The following is an 18,966-nucleotide window of genomic DNA, read 5'->3' as shown; positions in this document are numbered from 1 at the left end:
GAACTGATGGAAATCCTTATTAGTCAGGAAATGGTGTTAGAGAAATTGAAGGGATTGAAGGCCGATAAATCCCCTGATAGTCATGCATCCCAGAGTACTTAAGAAAGTGGCCCTAGAAATAGTGGATGCATTGGTGATCATTTGCCAACATTCCATGGACTCTGGATCAGTTCCTATGGATTAGAGGGTAGCTAAAGTAAACCACTTTTTAAAAAAAGAGAGAGATAACAGGGAATTATAGACCGGTTAGCCTGACATCGGTGGTGGGGAAAATGCTGGAATCAATTATTAAAGATGTAATAGCAGCGCATTTGGAAAGCAGTGACAGGATCGGACTAAGTCAGCATGGATTTATGAAAGGGAAATCATGCTTGACAAATCTTCGGGAATTTTTTGAGGATATAACTAGTAGAGTGGATAAGGGAGAACCAGTGGATGTGGTGTATTTGGACTTTCAAAAGGCTTTTGACAAGGTCCCACACAAGAGATTGGTGTGCAAAATCAAAGCACATGGTATTGGGGGTAATGTACTGACGTGGATAGAGAACTGGTTGGCAGACAGGAAGCAAAGAGTAGGGATAAACGGGTCCTTTTCAGAATGGCAGGCAGTGACGAGTGGCATGCCGCAGGGTTCAGTGCTGGGACCCCAGCTATTTACAATATACATTAATGATTTAGACAAAGGAATTGAATGTAATATCTCCAAGTTTGCAGATGACACTAAACTGGGTGGCAATGCGAGCTGTGAGGAGGATGCTAGGAGGCTGCAGGGGGACTTGGACAGGTTAGGTGAATTGTGCAGATGCCTGGCAGATGCAGTATAATGTGGATAAATGTGAGCTTATCCACTTTGGTAGCAAGAACAGGAAGGCAGAATATTATCTGAATGGTGACAGATTAGTAAAAGGGGAGGTGCAACGAGACCTGGGTGTCATGGTACATCAGTCATTGAAGGTAGGCATGCAGGTACAGCAGGCAGTGAAGAAAGCAAATGGCATGCTGGCTTTCATAGCGAGGGGATTTGAGTATAGGAGAAGGGAGGTCTTACTGCAGTTGTACAGGGCCTTGGTGAGACCACACCTTGAGTATTGTGTGCAGTTTTGGTCTCCTAATCTGAGGAAGGACATTCTTGCTATTGAGGGAGTGCAGCGAAGGTTCACCAGACTGATTCCCGGGATGGCAGGACTGACATATGAAGAAAGACTGGATCGACTAGGCTTATATTCACTGGAATTTAGAAGAATGAGAGGGGATCTCATAGAAACATATAAAATTCTGAAAGGATTGGACAGGTTAGATGCAGGAAGAATGTTCCCAATGTTGGGGAAGTCCAGAACCAGGGGTCACAGTCTAAGGATAAGGGGTAAGCCATTTAGGACCGAGATGAGGAGAAACTTCTTCACCCAGAGAGTGGTGAACCTGTGGAATTCTCTACCACAGAAAGTTGTTGAGTCCAATTCACTAAATATATTCAAAAAGGAGTTAGATGTAGTCCTTACTACTAGGGGATCAAGGGGTATGGCGAGAAAGCAGGAATGGGGTACTGAGGGAATGATCAGCCATGATCTTATTGAATAGTAGTGCAGGCTCGAAGGGCCAAATGGCCCACTCCTGCACCTATTTTCTCTGTTTCTATGTTTCTATACCGCTCCCCCTCCCACCCAGCGGCAATGTGACCAAGGTTGGGAACTAAATATTCCAGAATACTTAACTTTTAGAAGAGATAGGTAAAAATGGAAAAGGAGGGGCAGCCCCGATAACAAAGGATAGGATAAAGACAGTAGAGGGAAAGGATCTTAGCTCGGCAAATCAAGTAGCATCAGTTTGGCTGGAGCTAAGAAACAGAAAAGGACAGAAAACATCGGTGGGAGTTGTTTAGAGGCCCCCAAACAGTCTTGGTAAAATAGGGCAGAGTATAAATCAGGAAATCTGAGGTGCATGTAACCGATAAGGGAGTAAAGGGTTATGGGGAGTGGGCGGGGAAGTGGAGCTGAGTCCATGATCTGATCAGCCATGATCGTATTAAATGGCGGAGCAAGCTCGAGGGGCCGTATGGCCGACTTCTGCTCCTATTTCTTATGTTCTTATATTCTTAAAGGTAATACAATAATCATTGGGGACTTTAATCTACATACAGGGGTATATTCCTCACCACACATCCTGCTGCCACCGACATTGCTCTTCTTGACCCGCCCAGCGCCACTTTCGGAGTGGCCTGGAGCGGGTGGCAGGGCAGAGCCGCCGGGAACCTCCCGCTGACATCAGCGGACGGCCGAGTGGCCCAACTGAGCTCCCAGATTCCCGCGGGTGGGAGCCGGCGGGACTCGGGGGCAGAGCAGAGGTGTCCTGCCTGCATGGGGTCCCCTGGAGGTCTTCCTAATCGTTTTTTTATTTTTTTATTGCCGATTTTTTTTTTTCCCAGCTCTTCGACGCTCCGTGGGCCCGACTCCATCCTCGGCGGCACTTGGGCGGCAAGCGCCTCTGCCGCCGAGAATGAGAGCTCCCGCCCGCTGCTGCCCAGATTGGCGGTGTAAGTCGGCCATTTGCCGCCCACCGACCTGTGAGGGACCTCGGCCATGAATATCCCGCCCAAAGTACCGTCCGGTACCTTGGCGGCCATTGGCGGCACATTGGGTGGCACTTGGGCGGGCGGAGATCTTGCTGAAAATCGGCCCCATAGATTGGGCAAAGCAATAGGCAGTAATAGTGTGGAGGACAAATTCATAGAGCGCATACAACAGAGGCGGCAGAAGATGAAAAATCCAGCCCCATAGATTCTAGAACGGTTCCCGCGGATTGGAAGGTAGCAAATGTAACCCCGCTATTTAAGAAAGGAGGGAGAGAGAAAACGGGGAACCACAGACCGGTGAGCCTGACATCAGTCGCAGGGAAAATGCTAGAATCTATTATTATGGACGTGGTAACAGGGCACTTCGTAAATAATAATAGGATTGGGCAGAGTCAACATGGATTTGTGAAAGGGAAATCATGGGGCCTGAAATTCCGATCGAGGTCTTCCCGCGAGCAATCGACTGACAAAGTTAAAGAAGATGCGCACCTACTTGTACCTGCTGCGCCCGTTCGAACTTCCGAGCCTGAGGCCTTCACTCCTACGCATCGGAGCGCGTGCACGTCGGGACGTGCGCAGGGCTGGAGCTGGAGTCACATGGCTCTGGGCAGCCAATCAAGATACAGTATTTTCTCATTCATAATAAGGAGAATTCCGTAAGTTGGAGTTCCCATTATTATGAATGAGAACCCTCCCCAAACACACAAAACACGAATAAAAAATAGAAAAATACACTATATATTTAAGATTCAGTTAAATTAAGGTTCTTATAAAAAAATATATTTTCCCAACTTTAAAAATAAATGCCTTAAAATAAACATACCGTTGTGGGAAAGGTTTTTAACAATAAAATGTGTTTTTATAACTTTATTTTAAAATGTGTGTATATTTTTAAACACTTGCACCTGTAACAGTAAGCTGTACGCCTGTTTTTTCAGGCACAAGATTTTTGAGGACATTTGCTGGGCAAGATATGCGTAAATATCGGAAATCTTGCCCTGCAAGTGACCTCGCTCCTGATATGTGTGAGTTCTGTCAAGCCAGAAACTTGACAGATCAGAAAAGCCGGTTTTCAGCACATGCGCATTACGCTCTGAAAACCAGCTTTTCCGATGCCTTCCCGGGTCCGTAGAAACTTCGTACGGACCCGGGACATCGGAATTTCAGGGCCCATGTTTGACAAATCTGTTGTTTTTTGAGGATGTAACGAGCAGAATAGATAAGGGGTAACCAGTGGATGTGGTGCATTTAGATTTTCAGAAGTCATTCGATAAGGTGCCACACAAGAGGTTATTAAACAATATTAGAGCTCATGGGATTAGGGGAAATATACTAGCACGGATTGAGGATTGGTTAACAGACAGAAAACAGAGAGTAGGAATAAACGAGTCATTTTCAGGTTGGCAGACTGTAACTAGTGGGGTACCGCAAGGATCAGTGCTGGGGCCCCAGCTATTCACAATCTATATCAATGATTTGGATGAGGGGACCGAATGTAATCTCTCCAAGTTTGCTGATGATACAAAGCTCGGTGGGAATGTAAGTTGTGAGGAGGATGCAAAGAGGCTTCAAGGGGATATAGACAGTCTAAGTGAGTGGGCAAGACCATGGAGAATGGAATATAATGTGGAGAAATGTGAAGTTATCCACTTTGTTAGGAAAAATAGAAAAGCAGAGTATTTTTGAAATGGAGAGATTGGGAAATGTTGGTGTTCAGAGGGACCTGGGTGTCCTTGTGTTCAAATCACAAAGTTAAATTAAGAAAACAAATGGTATGTTGGCTTTTATTTCAAGAGGATTTGTGTAAGAGTAAAGACGTCTTACTGCAATTATATCGGGCCCTGGTGAGACCACACCGGGAGTATTGTGCACAGTTTTGGTCTCCTTACCCAAGGAAGGATATACTTGCCACAGAGGGAGTGCAACGAAGGTACAACAGACTGATTCCTGGGATGGGGGATTGTCCTATGACCAGAGATTGAGTAGACTCAGCCTATATTCTCGAGAGTTTAGCAGAATGAAAGGGGATCTCATTGAAAGATACAAAATTCTTACAGGGCTTGACAAGGCAGATGCAGACAGGATGTTTCGCCTGACTGGGGAGTCTAGAACCAGGGGTCACAGTCTCAGAATAAGAGGTCTGCCATTTAGGGCTGAGATGATGAGAAACTTCTTCACTGAGATGGTGGTGAATCTTTGGAATTCTCTACCCCAGCGGGCTATGGAGGCTCAGTCTTTGAGTATATTCAAGATAGCGATTGATAGATTTTTGGATATTAAGGGAATCAAGGGATATGGGGATAGTGCAAGAAAGTGAAGTTGATGTAGAAGATCAGCCATGATCTCATTGAATGGCGGAACAGGTTCGAGGGGCCAAAAGGCCTACTCCTGCTCTTATTTCTTATGTTCTGTTCACACTTGATTCATTCCCTGTCCCCCCTGCTTGTACCTGTGAATTGTTGCTGGGCTGCGGGTTCCACGGGACTCCATTACCTCAGCCAGTTCCTCATTCTTCACCTGAGAGCCTCAATAGTCAATACTGGCCAGCTATTCAACCATGTAGTGCAGCACCCAACATCCACCAGCATTCACTCTCCAGCAGGGGGCGCCCGGCAGCAGTCAGGAGCAGGGACCCTGGCACGTCGCTTCCTGGCATGGGATCATTGACTGACAGAGAGAGTGAGAGAGAGAGAGAGAGAGAGAGAGAGTGACAGAGAGAGAGTGAGTGAGAGAGTGAGAGACAGAGAGAGAGAGAGAGAGAGTGACAGAGAGAGAGTGAGTGAGTGAGTGAGAGAGAGAGAGAGAGAGTGACAGAGAGAAAGAGTGAGAGAGAGAGTGAGAGACAGAGAGAGAGAGAGAGAGAGTGACAGAGAGAGAGTGAGTGAGTAAGTGAGAGAGAGAGAGAGAGTGACAGAGAGAAAGAGTGAGAGAGAGAGTGAGAGACTGAGAGAGAGAGAGAGAGAGAGAGAGAGTGAGAGACAGACAGAGAGTGAGTGAGTGAGTGAGAGAGAGAGAGAGAGAGAGAAAGAGAGAAAGAGTGAGAGAGAGAGTGAGAGACAGACAGAGAGAAAGAGAGAGAGAGAGTGAGAGACAGACAGAGAGAGAGAGAGAGAGAGAGTCAGAGAGTGAGAGAGCGACAGAGAGAGAGTGAGAATGAGAGTGAGAGAGAGAGAGAGAGAGAGAGAGAAAACGTAAGAACATAAGAAATAGGAGCAGGAGTCGGCCATTCGGCCCCTCGAGCCTGCTCCACCATTCAATAAGAGCATAGCTGATCATCGACCTCAACCACACTTTCCCGCACAATCCCCATATCCCTTGATTCCCCAAAATCTATCGATCTCAGCCTTGAATATATTCAGAGACTCAGCATCCACAGCCCTCTGGGGCAGAGAATTACAACGATTTACCACCACCCCCTCTGAGTGAAGAAATTCCTCCTCAGCTCAGTCTTAAATGGCCGGCCCCTTATCCTGAGACTGTACCCCAAGTTCTAGACTCCCCAGCCCGGGGGAAACAACCTCTCAGCATCTACCCTGTCAATCCCCTTCTGAATCTGGTACGTTTCAATGAGATCATCTCTCATCCTGACGGACTGCGTTGCGGAATTGGAGCTGAGGGTGGATTCACTCTGGAGCATCCACGATGCTGAGAATGACATGAGTAGCACGTGTAGCGAGTTGGTCTTACCGCAGGTGAAGGGTCCACAGCTAGCTAGGGAATGGAAGACCAGCAGGAAGAGCAGTGCAAGGAAGGTAGTGCAGGGGTCCCCTGCGGTCATCACCTTGCAAAACAGATACACTGCTTTGGGTACTGTTGAGGGGGATGACTCATCAGGGGAGGGCAGCAGCAGCCAAGTTCATGGCACCGTGGCTGGCTCTGCTGCACAGGGGGGCAGGAAAAAGAGTGGGAGAGCGATAGTGATAGGGGATTCAATTGTAAGGGGAATAGATAGGAATTTCTGCAGCCGCAACCGAGACTCCAGGATGGTATGTTGCTTCCCTGGTGCAAGGGTCAAGGATGTCTCGGAGCGGGTGCAGGAAATTCTAAATAGGGAGGGAGAGCAGCCAATTGTCGTGGTGCATATTGGTACCAACGACATAGGTTAAAAAAGGGATGAGGTCCTACGAGACGAATTTAAGGAGCTAGGAGCTAAATTAAAAAGTAGGACCTCAAAAGTAGTAATCTCAGGATTGCTACCAGTGCCACGTGCTAGTCAGAGTAGGAATCGCAGGATAGCGCAGATGAATACGTGGCTTGAGCAGTGGTGCAGCAGGGAGGGATTCAAATTCCTGGGGCATTGGAACAGGTTCTGGGGGAGGTGGGACCAGTACAAACCGGACGGTCTGCACCTGGGCAGGACCGGAAGCAATGTCCTAGGGGGAGTGTTTGCTCGTGCTGTTGGGGAGGAGTTAAACTAATATGGCAGGGGGATGGGAACCAATACAGGGAGACAGAGGGAAACAAAAAGGAGACAAAAGCAAAAGACAGAAAGGAGATGAGTAAAAGTGGAGGCAGAGAAACCCAAGGCAAAAAACAAAAAGGGCCACTGAATATAAAGGGGCTACAGGAGGGGTCAAAACTAAAAATCATGGTTTAAAAACTAGGATTAAAACACTCTACCTAAATGCACGCAGCATTCAAAATAAAGTAAATGAGTTGATGGCACAAATCATTACAAATGGGTATGATTTGGTGGCCATTACAGAAACATGGTTGCAGGGTGACCAAGACTGGGAATTAAACATACAGGGGTATCTGACGATTCGGAAAGATAGACAAGAAGGGAAAGGAGGTGGGGTAGCTCTGTTAAAAAAGGATGATATCAGGGCAGTTGTGAGAGACAATATTGGCTCTAATGAACAAAATGTTGAATCATTGTGGGTGGAGTTTCGAGATAACAAGGGGAAAAAGTCACTGGTGGGCGTAGTTTATAGGCCCCCAAATAATAACTTCATGGTGGGACGGGCAATAATCAAGGAAATAATGGAGGCATGTGAAAAAGGAACGGCAGTAGTCATGGGGGATTTTAACCTACATATCGATTGGTCAACTCAAATCGCACGGGGTAGCCTGGAGGAGGAATTCTTAGATTGTTTCTTAGAACAGTATGTAACAGAACCTACAAGGGAGCAAGCTATCTTAGATCTGGTCCTGTGTAATGAGACAGGAAAAATAAACGATCTCCAAGTAAAAGATCCTCTCGGAATGAGTGATCACAGTATGGTTGAATTTGTAATACAGATTGAGGGTGAGGAAGTTGTGTCAGAAACGAGCGTACTATTCTTAAGCAAAGGGGACTACAGTGGGATGAGGGCAGAGTTGGCTAAAGTAGACTGGGAACACAGACTAAACGGTGGCACAATTGAGGAACAGTTGAGGACTTTTAAGGAGCTCTTTCATAGTGCTCAACAAAAATATATTCCAGTGAAAAAGAAGGGCGGTAAGAGAAGGGACAACCAGCCGTGAATAATCAGGGAAATTAAGGAGAGTATCAAATTAAAAACCAATGCGTATAAGGTGGCCAAGGTTAGTGGGAAACTAGAGGAGTGGGAAAATTTTAAACAACAGCAAAGAATGACTAAAAAAGCAATAAAGAAAGGAAAGATAGATTACGAAGGTAAACTTGCGCAAAACATAAAAACAGATAGTAAAAGCTTTTACAGATATATAAAACGGAAAAGAGTGACTAAAGTAAATGTTGGTCCCTCAGAAGATGAGAAGGGGGATTTAATAATGGGAAATGTGGAAATGGCTGAGACCTTAAACAATTATTTTGCTTCGGTCTTCACAGTGGAAGACACAAAAACCATGCCAAAAATTGCTGGTCACAGGAATGTGGGAAGGGAGGACCTTGAGACAATCACTATCACTAAGGGGGTAGTGCTGGACGGGTTAATGGGACTCAAGGTAGACAAGTCCCCTGGTCCTGATGAAATGCATCCCAGGATATTAAAAGAGATGGCGGAAGTTATAGCAGATGCATTCGTTATAATCTACCAAAATTCTCTGGACTCTGGGGAGGTACCAGCGGATTGGAGAGCAGCTAATGTAACGCCTCTGTTTAAAAAAGGGGGCAGACAAAAGGCAGGTAACTATAGGCCGGTTAGTTTAACATCTGTAGTGGGGAAAATGCTTGAAACTATCATGAAGGAAGAAATAGCGGGACATCTAGATAGGAATAGTGCAATCAAGCAGACGCAGCATGGATTCATGAAGGGGAAATCATGTTTAACTAATTTACTGGAATTCTTTGAGGATATAATGAGCATGGTGGATAAAGGTGTACCGATGGATGTGGTGTGTTTAGATTTCCAAAAGGCATTCGATAAGGTGCCACACAAAAGGTTGCTGCAGAAGATAAAGGTACGCGGAGTCAGAGGAAATGTATTAGCATGGATAGAGAATTGGCTGGCTAACAGAAAGCAGAGTCGGGATAAATGGGTCCTTTTCGGGTTGGAAATTGGTGGTTAGTGGTGTGCCACAGGGATCGGTGCTGGGACCACAACTGTTTACAATATACATAGATGACCTGGAAGAGGGGACAGAGTGTAGTGTAACAAAATTTGCAGATGACACAAAGATTAGTGGGAAAGCAGGTTGTGTAGAGGACACAGAGAGGCTGCAAAGAGATTTGGATAGGTTAAGCGAATGGGCTAAGGTTTGGCAGATGGAATACAATGTCGGAAAGTGTGAGGTCATCCACCTTGGGGAAAAAAACAGTAAAAGGGAATATTATTTGAATGGGGAGAAATTACAACATGCTGAGGTGCAGAGGGACCTAGGGGTCCTTGTGCATGAATCCCAAAAGTTAGTTTGCAGGTGCAGCAGGTAATCAGGAAGGCGAATGGAATGTTGGCCTTCATTGCGAGAGGGATGGAGTACAAAAGCAGGGAGGTCCTGATGCAACTGTATAGGGTATTGGTGAGGCCGCACCTGGAGTACTGCGTACAGTTTTGGTCACCTTTCTTAAGGAAGGATACACTGGCTTTGGAGGGGGTACAGAGATGATTCACGAGGCTGATCCCGGAGATGAGGGGGTTACCTTATGATGACAGATTGAGAAGACTGGGTCTTTACTCGTTGGAGTTCAGAAGGATGAGGGGTGATCTTACAGAAACATTTAAAATCATGAAAGGGATAGACAAGATAGAGGCAGAGAGGTTGTTTCCACTGGTAGGGGAGGCAAGAACTAGGGGACACAGCCTCAAAATACGGGGGAGCCAATTTAAAACCGAGTTGAGAAGGAATTTCTTCTCCCAGAGGGTTGTGAATCTGTGGAATTCTCTGCCCAAGGAAGCAGTTGAGGCTAGCTCATTGAATGTATTCAAGTCACAGATAGATAGATTTTTAACCAATAAGGGAATTAAGGGTTACCGGGAGAGGGCGGGTAAGTAGAGCTGAGTCCATGGCCAGATCAGCCATGATCTTGTTGAATGGCGGAGCAGGCTCAAGGGGCTCGATGGCCCACTCCTGTTCCTAATTCTTATGTTCTTATGTTCTTGTGGCTGATCATTCACCTCGATACCCCTTTCCTGCTTTCTCTCCATACCTCTTGATCCCTTTAGCCGTAAGAGCCATATCTAACTCCTTTTTGAATTTATCCAATGGACTTGCATCAACAACTCTCTGCGGTAGGGAATTCCACATGTTAACAACTCTCTGAGTGAAGAAGTTTCTCCTCATCTCAGTCCTAAATGGCTTACCCCTTATCCTTAGACTGTGTCCCCTGGTTCTGGACTTCCCCAACATCAGGAACATTCTTCCTGCATATAACCCGTCCAGTTCCGTCAGAATTTTATGTGTTTATATGAGATCCCCTCTCATCCTTCTAAATTCCAGTGATTACAGGCCCAGTCGATCCAGTCTCTCCTCATATGTCAGTCCTGCCATCTCGGGAATCAGTCTGGTGAACCTTCGCTGCACTCCCTCAATAGCAAGAACGTCCTTCCTCAGATTAGGAGATCAAAACTGAACACAATATTCTGAACACCAAGGCCCTGTAAACTCCATCAAGACCTCCCTGCTCCTATATTCAAATCCCCTAGCTATGAAGGCCAACATACCATTTGCCTTCTTCAACACCTGCTGTACCTGCATGCCAACTTTCAATGACTGATGTACCATGACACCCAGGTCTCGTTGCACCTCCCCTTTTCCTCATCTGCCACCATTCAGATAATATTCTGCCTTCGTAGTTTTGCCCCTAAAGTGGATAACCTCACATTTATCCACATTATACTGCATCTGCCATGCATTTGCCCACTCACCTAACCTGTCCAAGTCACCCTGAAGCCTCTTAGCGTTCTCCTCACAGCTCACACCGCCATCCAGCTTAATGTCAACTCCTTCATCTAAATCATTCATGTATATAGTAAATAGCTGGGGCCCCAGCACTGAGCCCTGCGGCACTCCACTAGTCACTGCCTGCCATTCTGAAAAGGACCCGTTTGTCCCAAATCTCTGCTTCCTGTCTGCCAACCAGTTCTCTATCCATGTCAGTACATTACCCCCAATACCACCTGCTTTAATTTTGCACACCAATCTCTTGTGTGGGACCTTGTCAAAAGCCTTGTTCTCCCTTGTCCACTCTACTAGTTACATCCTCAAAAAATTCCAGAAGGTTTGTCAAGCATGATTTCCCTTTCATAAATTCATGCTGACTTGGACCGATCCTGTCACTGCTTTCCAAATGCGCTGCTATTTCATTCTTAATAATTGATTCCAACATTTTCCCCACTACTGATGTCAGGCTAACCGGTCTATAATTACCCGTTTTCTCTCTCCCTCCTTTTTTAAAAAGTGGTGTTACATTAGCTACCCTCCAGTCCATAGGAACTGATCCAGAGTCAATAGACTGTTGGAAAATGATCACCCATGCATCCACTATTTCTAGGGCCACTTTTTATACTGCTTCCCCTTTGCAATAAAGGCCAAGATACCTTTGGCCTTCCTGATCACTTGCTGTACCTGCATACTAACCTTTTGTGTTTCATGCACAAGTACCCCCAGGTCCCGCTGTACTGCAGCACTTTGAAATTTTTCTCCATTTAAATAATAACTTGCTCTTCGATTTTTTTCTGCCAAAGTGCATGACCTCACACTTTCCAACATTATACTCCATCTGCCAATTTGTTTCCACTCGCTTAGCCTGTCTATGTCCTTTTGCAGATTTTTTGTGTCCTCCTCACACATTGCTTTTCCTCCCATCTTTGTATCGTTAGCAAACTTGACTACGTTACACATTGCTCTCGGTCCCTTGAACTAAGTATTAATATTTTTTTTTATTAGTTCCTGGGATGTGGGTGTCGTTGGCAAGGCCAGCATTTATTGCCCGTCCCTAATTGCCCGTGAGAAGGTGGTGGTGAGTCACCTTCTTGAACCGCTGCAGTCCGTGTGGTGAAGGTGCTCCCACAGTGCTGTTAGGATGGGAGTTCCAGGATTGTGACCCAGCGACGATATATTTCCAAGTCAGGATGGTGTGTGACTTGGAGGGGAACGTGGAGGTGGTGGTGTTCCCATGCGCCTGCTGCCCTTGTCCTTCTGGAGGGTAGAGGTCGCGGGTTTGGGAGGTGCTGTTGAAGAAGCCTTGGTGAGTTGCTGCAGTGCATCTTGTAGATGGTACACACTGCAGCCACGGTGCACCGGTGGTGGAGGGAGTGAATGTTGAAGGTGGTGGATGGGGTGCCGATCAAATGGGCTGCTTTATCCTGGATGATGTCGAGCTTCTTGAGTGTTGTTGGAGCTGCACTCATCCAGGCAAGTGGAGAGTATTCCATCACACTCCTGACTTGTGCCTTGTAGATGGTGGAAAGGCTTTGAGGAGTCAGGAGGTGAGACACTCGTCGCAGAATACCCAGCCTCTGACCTGCTCTTGTTGCCTCAGTATTTATGTGGCTGGTCCAGTTAAGTTTCTGGTCAATGGTGCTCCCAGGATGTTGACGGTGGGGGATTCGATGATGAATGTCAAGATTGTGAATAGCTGAGGCCCAAGCATTGATCCTTGTGGCACCCTACTAGTTACAGCCTGCCAACTGGAAAATGATCAGATTATCCATACTCTCTGTTTTCTGTCCATTAACCAATCTTCTATCCACGCTAATATATTACCCCTAATCCCATGACTCCTTATCTTGTGTAACACAGGCTAACAGAAAGTGACAGACAAACAGACAGAGAGAGAGAGACAGATAGACAATTAGACAGAGACAGAGACAGAGAGAGAGAGACAGACAGACAGACAGACAGACAGAGAGAGAGACAGACAGACAGACAGACAGAGAGAGAGAGACAGAGACAGAGACAGACAGAACGAGACAGAGAGAGACAGAGAGAGAGAGACAGAGAGAGACAGACGGAGAGAGAGACAGAGAGAGACAGACGGAGAGAGAGACAGAGAGAGAGACAGAGAGAGATAGAGAGACAGAAACAGACAGAGAAAGAGAGAGAGAGAGAGAGAGACAGAGACAGAGAGATAGAGACAGAGAGAGACAGACAGAGAGAGACAGAGACAGACAGAGAGAGAAAGAGACAGAGTAAGAGACAGAGACAGAGACAGAGAGACAGAGACAGACAGAGAGAGAGAGAGCGACAGACAGACAGACAGACAGACAGAGAGACAGAAAGAGACAGAGAGACAGAAAGAGACAGAGACAGAGAGAGGGACACTCACACTACAGAACACTGGCCCTCCCGCTCTCCCGAAGCCCTGACTCACCCGCAGTGTGATGTCGGTTTTACTCAGGTTTTTCTGCACACACTTGTCATGTTCATTGATGCGTTTGTTGAGCTCACAGTAGGCTTTCTGTAGCTGAGGAGAGAATGACATTGGGTTAACTGGTTAGCGGTGTTCCAGCCCTTGACTGTGCACAATGCTCAGGACATCAATAAAGCAAGCGTTGAGGGGACCGTCCATCATTTCCTGAACCTGTCACCCACCACTGGATACCACACTGGATATTATATCCACCCACCCTGCACTACGCCCCACTTAACCCCAGCCACAAGCTCTGCTTACTCTTCCAGCACACTGCTGGTGCTGCGACTCTGTTCTGAAGATTGAGCGGTTCCAAGATCTTTCTCAATTGGTGCAGCTGTTGGGGGCTTGGGGCCATCAGCGATGACTTGATACAGCCCACAACCAACGTGTGGGGGCAGGAGCAGGAAGTCTCCTTCGGGCACAGGTCTCAGAGGTCCGTTATTGTTATCGCAGCACAGACTCAGTGTTACCTGGTTGGCTCAAGGACACCAGGTGTTGGATTTACCTATGCCGGTCACACTCAGTACCATCCACACACTTCAGTGCAGTACTGAGGGAGGGCTGAACTGTCAGAGGGGCAGTACTGAGGGAGCGCTGCACTGTCGGAGGGGCAGTACTGAGGGAGGGCTGAACTGTCAGAGGGGCAGTACTGAGGGAGCGCTGCACTGTCGGAGGGGCAGTACTAAGGGAGCGCTGCACTGTCGGAGGGGCAGTACTGAGGGAGCGCTGCACTGTCGGAGGGGCAGTACTGAGGGAGCACTGCACTGTCGGAGGGGCAGTACTGAGGGAGCGCTGCACTGTCGGAGGGGCAGTACTAAGGGAGCGCTGCACTGTCGGAGGGGCAGTACTAAGGGAGCACTGCACTGTCGGAGGGGCAGTACTGAGAGAGCGCTGCACTGTCGGAGGGGCAGTACTGAGGGAGCGCTGCATTGTCGGAGGGGCAGTACTAAGGGAGCGCTGCACTGTCGGAGGTGTTGTCTTTCGGATGCGATATTAACACGAGGTCCTGCAACAACAGGGGTGACTATACGTTCCCCATGGGCGGGTATGAGGTGCACATGTGCCCGGAAAGACCCCGAAATGTCATGGTTCCAGCATGCACCACTTTTGCTGAAATCCAGAACTTGCGATTTGTGAACAATTCCCGTGATAGAGCGTACAAATCTGAAAGGAAAGGACTGCTGTGGGTGAAGAGTTGGGCTATTTGACCAACCTTTGCCCAGCGAAACCCTTGAAATTCTTACGCCAAAAATTGAACCATAAAACGTGATCGCCCATTTTTACATCAAAAGCCCTGTCCAATAAGGTAATGTTATTTTTAGCCCAGTTAAAACATATCGGGGGAGAAATTGGGTCCACTTGTACCTCCTGTTGGGTGCAAATGACTTTGCGACGGGGATTTAATAATGAGCTGTGAGCCAGATTCGGGACTTGGGCGAGGCCAACTTCAACGGGCTCAGACTGAGACAGTCCGCAGTAAACTGGGTAAATCTGCACATGGGCAAAATGACTGAGATCAGTGGGAGATGTTTTCAAAAGAATTTAAGGCGATACAGATCTAGGTTAAACCGACACGAGACTCCCAAAGCAAGCGCTCTACTCGGAACTCGTCCACGGCAAATAAGCCAAGGGTGGGCAGAGGAAACGTTACAGGGACACCCTCAAAGCCTCCCTGATAAAGTGCAACATCCCCACCGACACCTGGGAGTCCCTGGCCATAGACTGCCCTAAGTGGAGGAAGTGTATTCGGGAGGGCGCTGAGCACCTCGAGTCTCGTCGCCGAGAGCATGCAGAAACCAAGCGCAGGCAGCGGAAGGAGCGTGCGGCAAACCAGCCCCACCCTCCCTTTCCCTCAACCACTGTCTGTCCCACCTGTGACAGGGACCGTGGTTCTCGTATTGGACTGTTCAGTCACTTATGAACTCATGTTAAGAGTGGAAGCAAGTCTTACTCGATTCAGAGGGACTGCCTATGATGATGATGAAACCACTGAAGGGAAAGAGTTATACTTACCAAAACCAGCCATCGACAAAAAATAAACGGAAGACTTGCATTTATATTGCGCCTTTCACGACCACCGGACGTCTCAAAGCACATTACAGCCAATGAAGTACTTTTGGAGTGTGCTCACTGTTGTAAAGTGGGCAACGTGGCAGCCAGTTTGCGCACAGCAAGCTCCCACACACAGCAATGTGATAATGACCAGATAATTGAGGTTTTTTTATGTTGATTGAGGGATAAATATTGGCCCCAGGACACTGGGGATAACTCTCCTGCTCTTCTTCAAAATAGTGCCATGGGATCTTTTAGGTCCACCTGAGAGAGCAGATTGGGCCTCAGTTTAACGTCTCGTCCGAAAGACAGTGCAGCACTCCCGCAGTACTGCCCCTCCGACAGTGCAGCACTCCCTCAGTACTGTCCCTTCGACAGTGCAGTACTCCCTCAGTACTGCCCGTCGGACAGTGCAGTACTCCCTCAGTACTGCCCCTCCGACAATGCAGCGCTCCCTCAGTACTGCCCCTCCGACAGTGCAGCGCTCCCTCAGTACTGCCCCTCCGACAGTGCAGCGCTCCTTCAGTACTGCCCCTCCGACAGTGCAGCGCTCCTTCAGTACTGCCCCTCTGACAGTGCAGCACTCCCTCAGTACTGTCCCTGCAACAGTGCAGCGCTCCCTCAGGACAGAGAAACATAGAAACATAGAAAATAGGTGCAGGAGTAGGCCATTCGGCCCTTCAATGAGTTCATGGCTGAACATTCAACTTCAGTACCCCATTCCTGCTTTCTCGCCATACCCCTTGATCCCCCTAGTAGTAAGGACCTCATCTAACTCCTTTTTGAATATATTTAGTGAATTGGCCTCAACAACTTTCTGTGGTAGAGAATTCCACAGGTTCACCACTCTCTGGGTGAAGAAGTTCCTCCGCATCTCGGTCCTAAATGGCTTACCCCTTATCCTTAGACTGTGACCTCTGGTTCTGGACTTCCCCAACATTGGGAACATTCTTCCTGCATCTAACCTGTCTAAACCCGTCAGAATTTTAAATGTTTCTATGAGGTCCCCTCCCATTCTTCTGAACTCCAGTGAATACAAGCCCAGTTGATCCAGTCTTTCTTGATAGGTCAGTCCCGCCATCCCGGGAATCAGTCTGGTGAACCTTCGCTGCACTCCCTCAATAGCAAGAATGTCCTTCCTCAGGTTAGGAGACCAAAACTGTACACAATACTCCAGGTGTGGCCTCACCAATGCCCTGTACAACTGTAGCAACACCTCCCTGCCCCTGTACTCAAATCCCCTTGCTATGAAGGCCAACATGCCATTTGCTTTCTTAACCGCCTGCTGCACCTGCATGCCAACCTTCAATGACTGCTGTACCATGACACCCAGGTCTCTTTGCACCTCCCCTTTTCCTAATCTGTCACCATTCAGATAATAGTCTGTCTCTCTGTTTTTACCACCAAAGTGGATAACCTCACATTTATCCACATTATACTTCATCTGCCATGCATTTGCCCACTCACCTAACCTATCCAAGTCGCTCTGCAGCCTCACAGCATCCTCCTCGCAGCTCACACTGCCACCCAACTTAGTGTCATCCGCAAATTTGGAGATACTACATTTAATCCCCTCATCTAAATCATTAATGTACAGTGTAAACAGCTGGGGCCGCAGCACAGAACCTTGCGGTACCCCACTAGTCACTGCCTGCCATTCTGAAAAGTACCCATTTACTCCTACTCTTTGCTTCCTGTCTGACAACCAGTTCTCAATTCATGTCAGTACACTACCCCCAATCCCATGTGCTCTAACTTTGCACATCAATCTCTTGTGTGGGACCTTGTCGAACGCCTTCTTAAAGTCCAAATATACCACATCAACTGGTTCTCCCTTATCCACTTTACTGGAAACATCCTCAAAAAATTCCAGAAGATTTGTCAAGCATGATTTCCCTTTCACAAATCCATGCTGACTTGGACCTATCATGTCACCTCTTTTCAAATGCACTGCTATGACATCCTTAATAATTGATTCCATCATTTTACCCACTACCGATGTCAGGCTGACCGGTCTATAATTCCCTGTTTTCTCTCTCCCTCCTTTTTTAAAAAGTGGGGTTACATTGGCTACCCTCCACTCCATAGGAACTGATCCAGAGTCAATGGAATGTTGGAAAATGACTGTCAACGCATCCACTATTTCCAAGGCCACCTCCTTAAGTACTCTGGGATGCAGTCCATCAGGCCCTGGGGATTTATCGGCCTTCAATCCCTTCAATTTCCCCAACACAATTTCCCGGCTAATAAGGATTTCCCTCAGTTCCTCCTCCTTACTAGACCCCCCGACCCCTTTTATAACCGGAAGGTTGTTCGTGTCCTCCTTTGTGAATACCGAACCAAAGTACTTGTTCAATTGGTCCGCCATTTCTTTGTTCCCCGTTATGACTTCCCCTGATTCTGACTGCAGGGGACCTACGTTTGTCTTTACTAACCTTTTTCTCTTTATATATCTATAGAACCTTTTGCAATCCGTCTTAATGTTCCCTGCAAGCTTCTTCTCTTTCTCCATTTTCCCTGCCCTAATCAAACCCTTTGTCCTCCTCTGCTGAGTTCTAAATTTCTCCCAGTCCCCAGGTTCGCTGCTATTTCTGGCCAATTTGTATGCCACTTCCTTGGCTTTAATACTATCCCTGATTTCCCTTGATAGCCACGGTTGAGCCACCTTCCCTTTTTTATTTCTATGCCAGACAGGAATGTACAATTGTTGTAGTTCATCCATGCGGTCTCTAAATGTCTGCCATTGCCCATCCACAGTCAACCCCTTAAGTATCATTCGCCAATCCATCCCAGCCAATTCACGCCTCATACCTTCAAAGTTAGCCTTCTTTAAGTTCTGGACCATGGTCTCTGAATTAACTGTTTCATTCTCCATCCCAATGCAGAATTCCACCATATTATGGTCACTCTTCCCCAAGGGGCCTCGCACAATGAGATTGCTAATTAATCCTCTCTCATTACATAACACCCAGTCTAAGATGGCCTCCCCCCGAGTTGGTTCCTCGACATATTGGTCTAAAAAACCATCCCTTATGCACTCCAGAAAATCCTCCTCCACCGTATTGCTTCCAGTTTGGTTAGCCCAATCTATGTGCATATTAAAGTCACCCATTATAACTGCTGCACCTTTATTGCACGCACCCCTAATTTCCTGTTTGATGCCCTCCCCAACATCACACCTACTGTTTGGAGGTCTGTACACAACTCCCACTAACGTTTTTTGCCCTTTGGTGTTCTGCAGCTCTACCCATATAGATTCCACATCATCCAAGCTAATGTCCTTCCTAACTATTGCCTTAATCTCCTCCTTAACCAGCAATGCTACCCCACCTCCTTTTCCTTTTATTCTATCCTTCCTGAATGTTGAATACCCCTGGATGTTGAGTTCCCAGCCCTGCTCATCCTGGAGCCACGTCTCCGTAATCCCAATCACATCATATTTGTTAACATCTATTTGCACAGTTAATTCATCCACCTTATTGCGGATACTCCTTGCATTAAGACACAAAGCCTTTAGGCTTGTTTTTTTAACACCCTCTGTCCTTTTAGAATTTTGCTGTACAATGGCCCTTTTTGTTCTTTGCCTTGG

General features: G+C 47.2%; 1 protein-coding gene across 4 annotated transcripts in view; it reads right to left on the bottom strand.

The window, feature by feature from the left end:
- LOC139264786 (IQ motif and ankyrin repeat domain-containing protein 1-like) overlaps positions 1-18,966 on the bottom strand; it is a 168,917-nt gene that overhangs the window by 12,797 nt on the left and 137,154 nt on the right. For all 4 annotated transcript variants that reach the window (XM_070881921.1, XM_070881924.1, XM_070881923.1 and 1 more), the window contains one exon: positions 13,284-13,376. In XM_070881921.1, the coding sequence (XP_070738022.1) occupies positions 13,284-13,376 (93 nt within the window). The remainder of the gene's footprint in view (positions 1-13,283; positions 13,377-18,966) is intronic.

The sequence above is a fragment of the Pristiophorus japonicus genome, chromosome 5 (genome assembly GCF_044704955.1).
Source record: "Pristiophorus japonicus isolate sPriJap1 chromosome 5, sPriJap1.hap1, whole genome shotgun sequence".
Classification (NCBI taxonomy): domain Eukaryota; kingdom Metazoa; phylum Chordata; class Chondrichthyes; family Pristiophoridae; genus Pristiophorus; species Pristiophorus japonicus.
The sequence above is the reverse complement of the archived record's forward strand: the minus strand, read 5'-3'. Positions and strand labels throughout refer to the sequence as shown.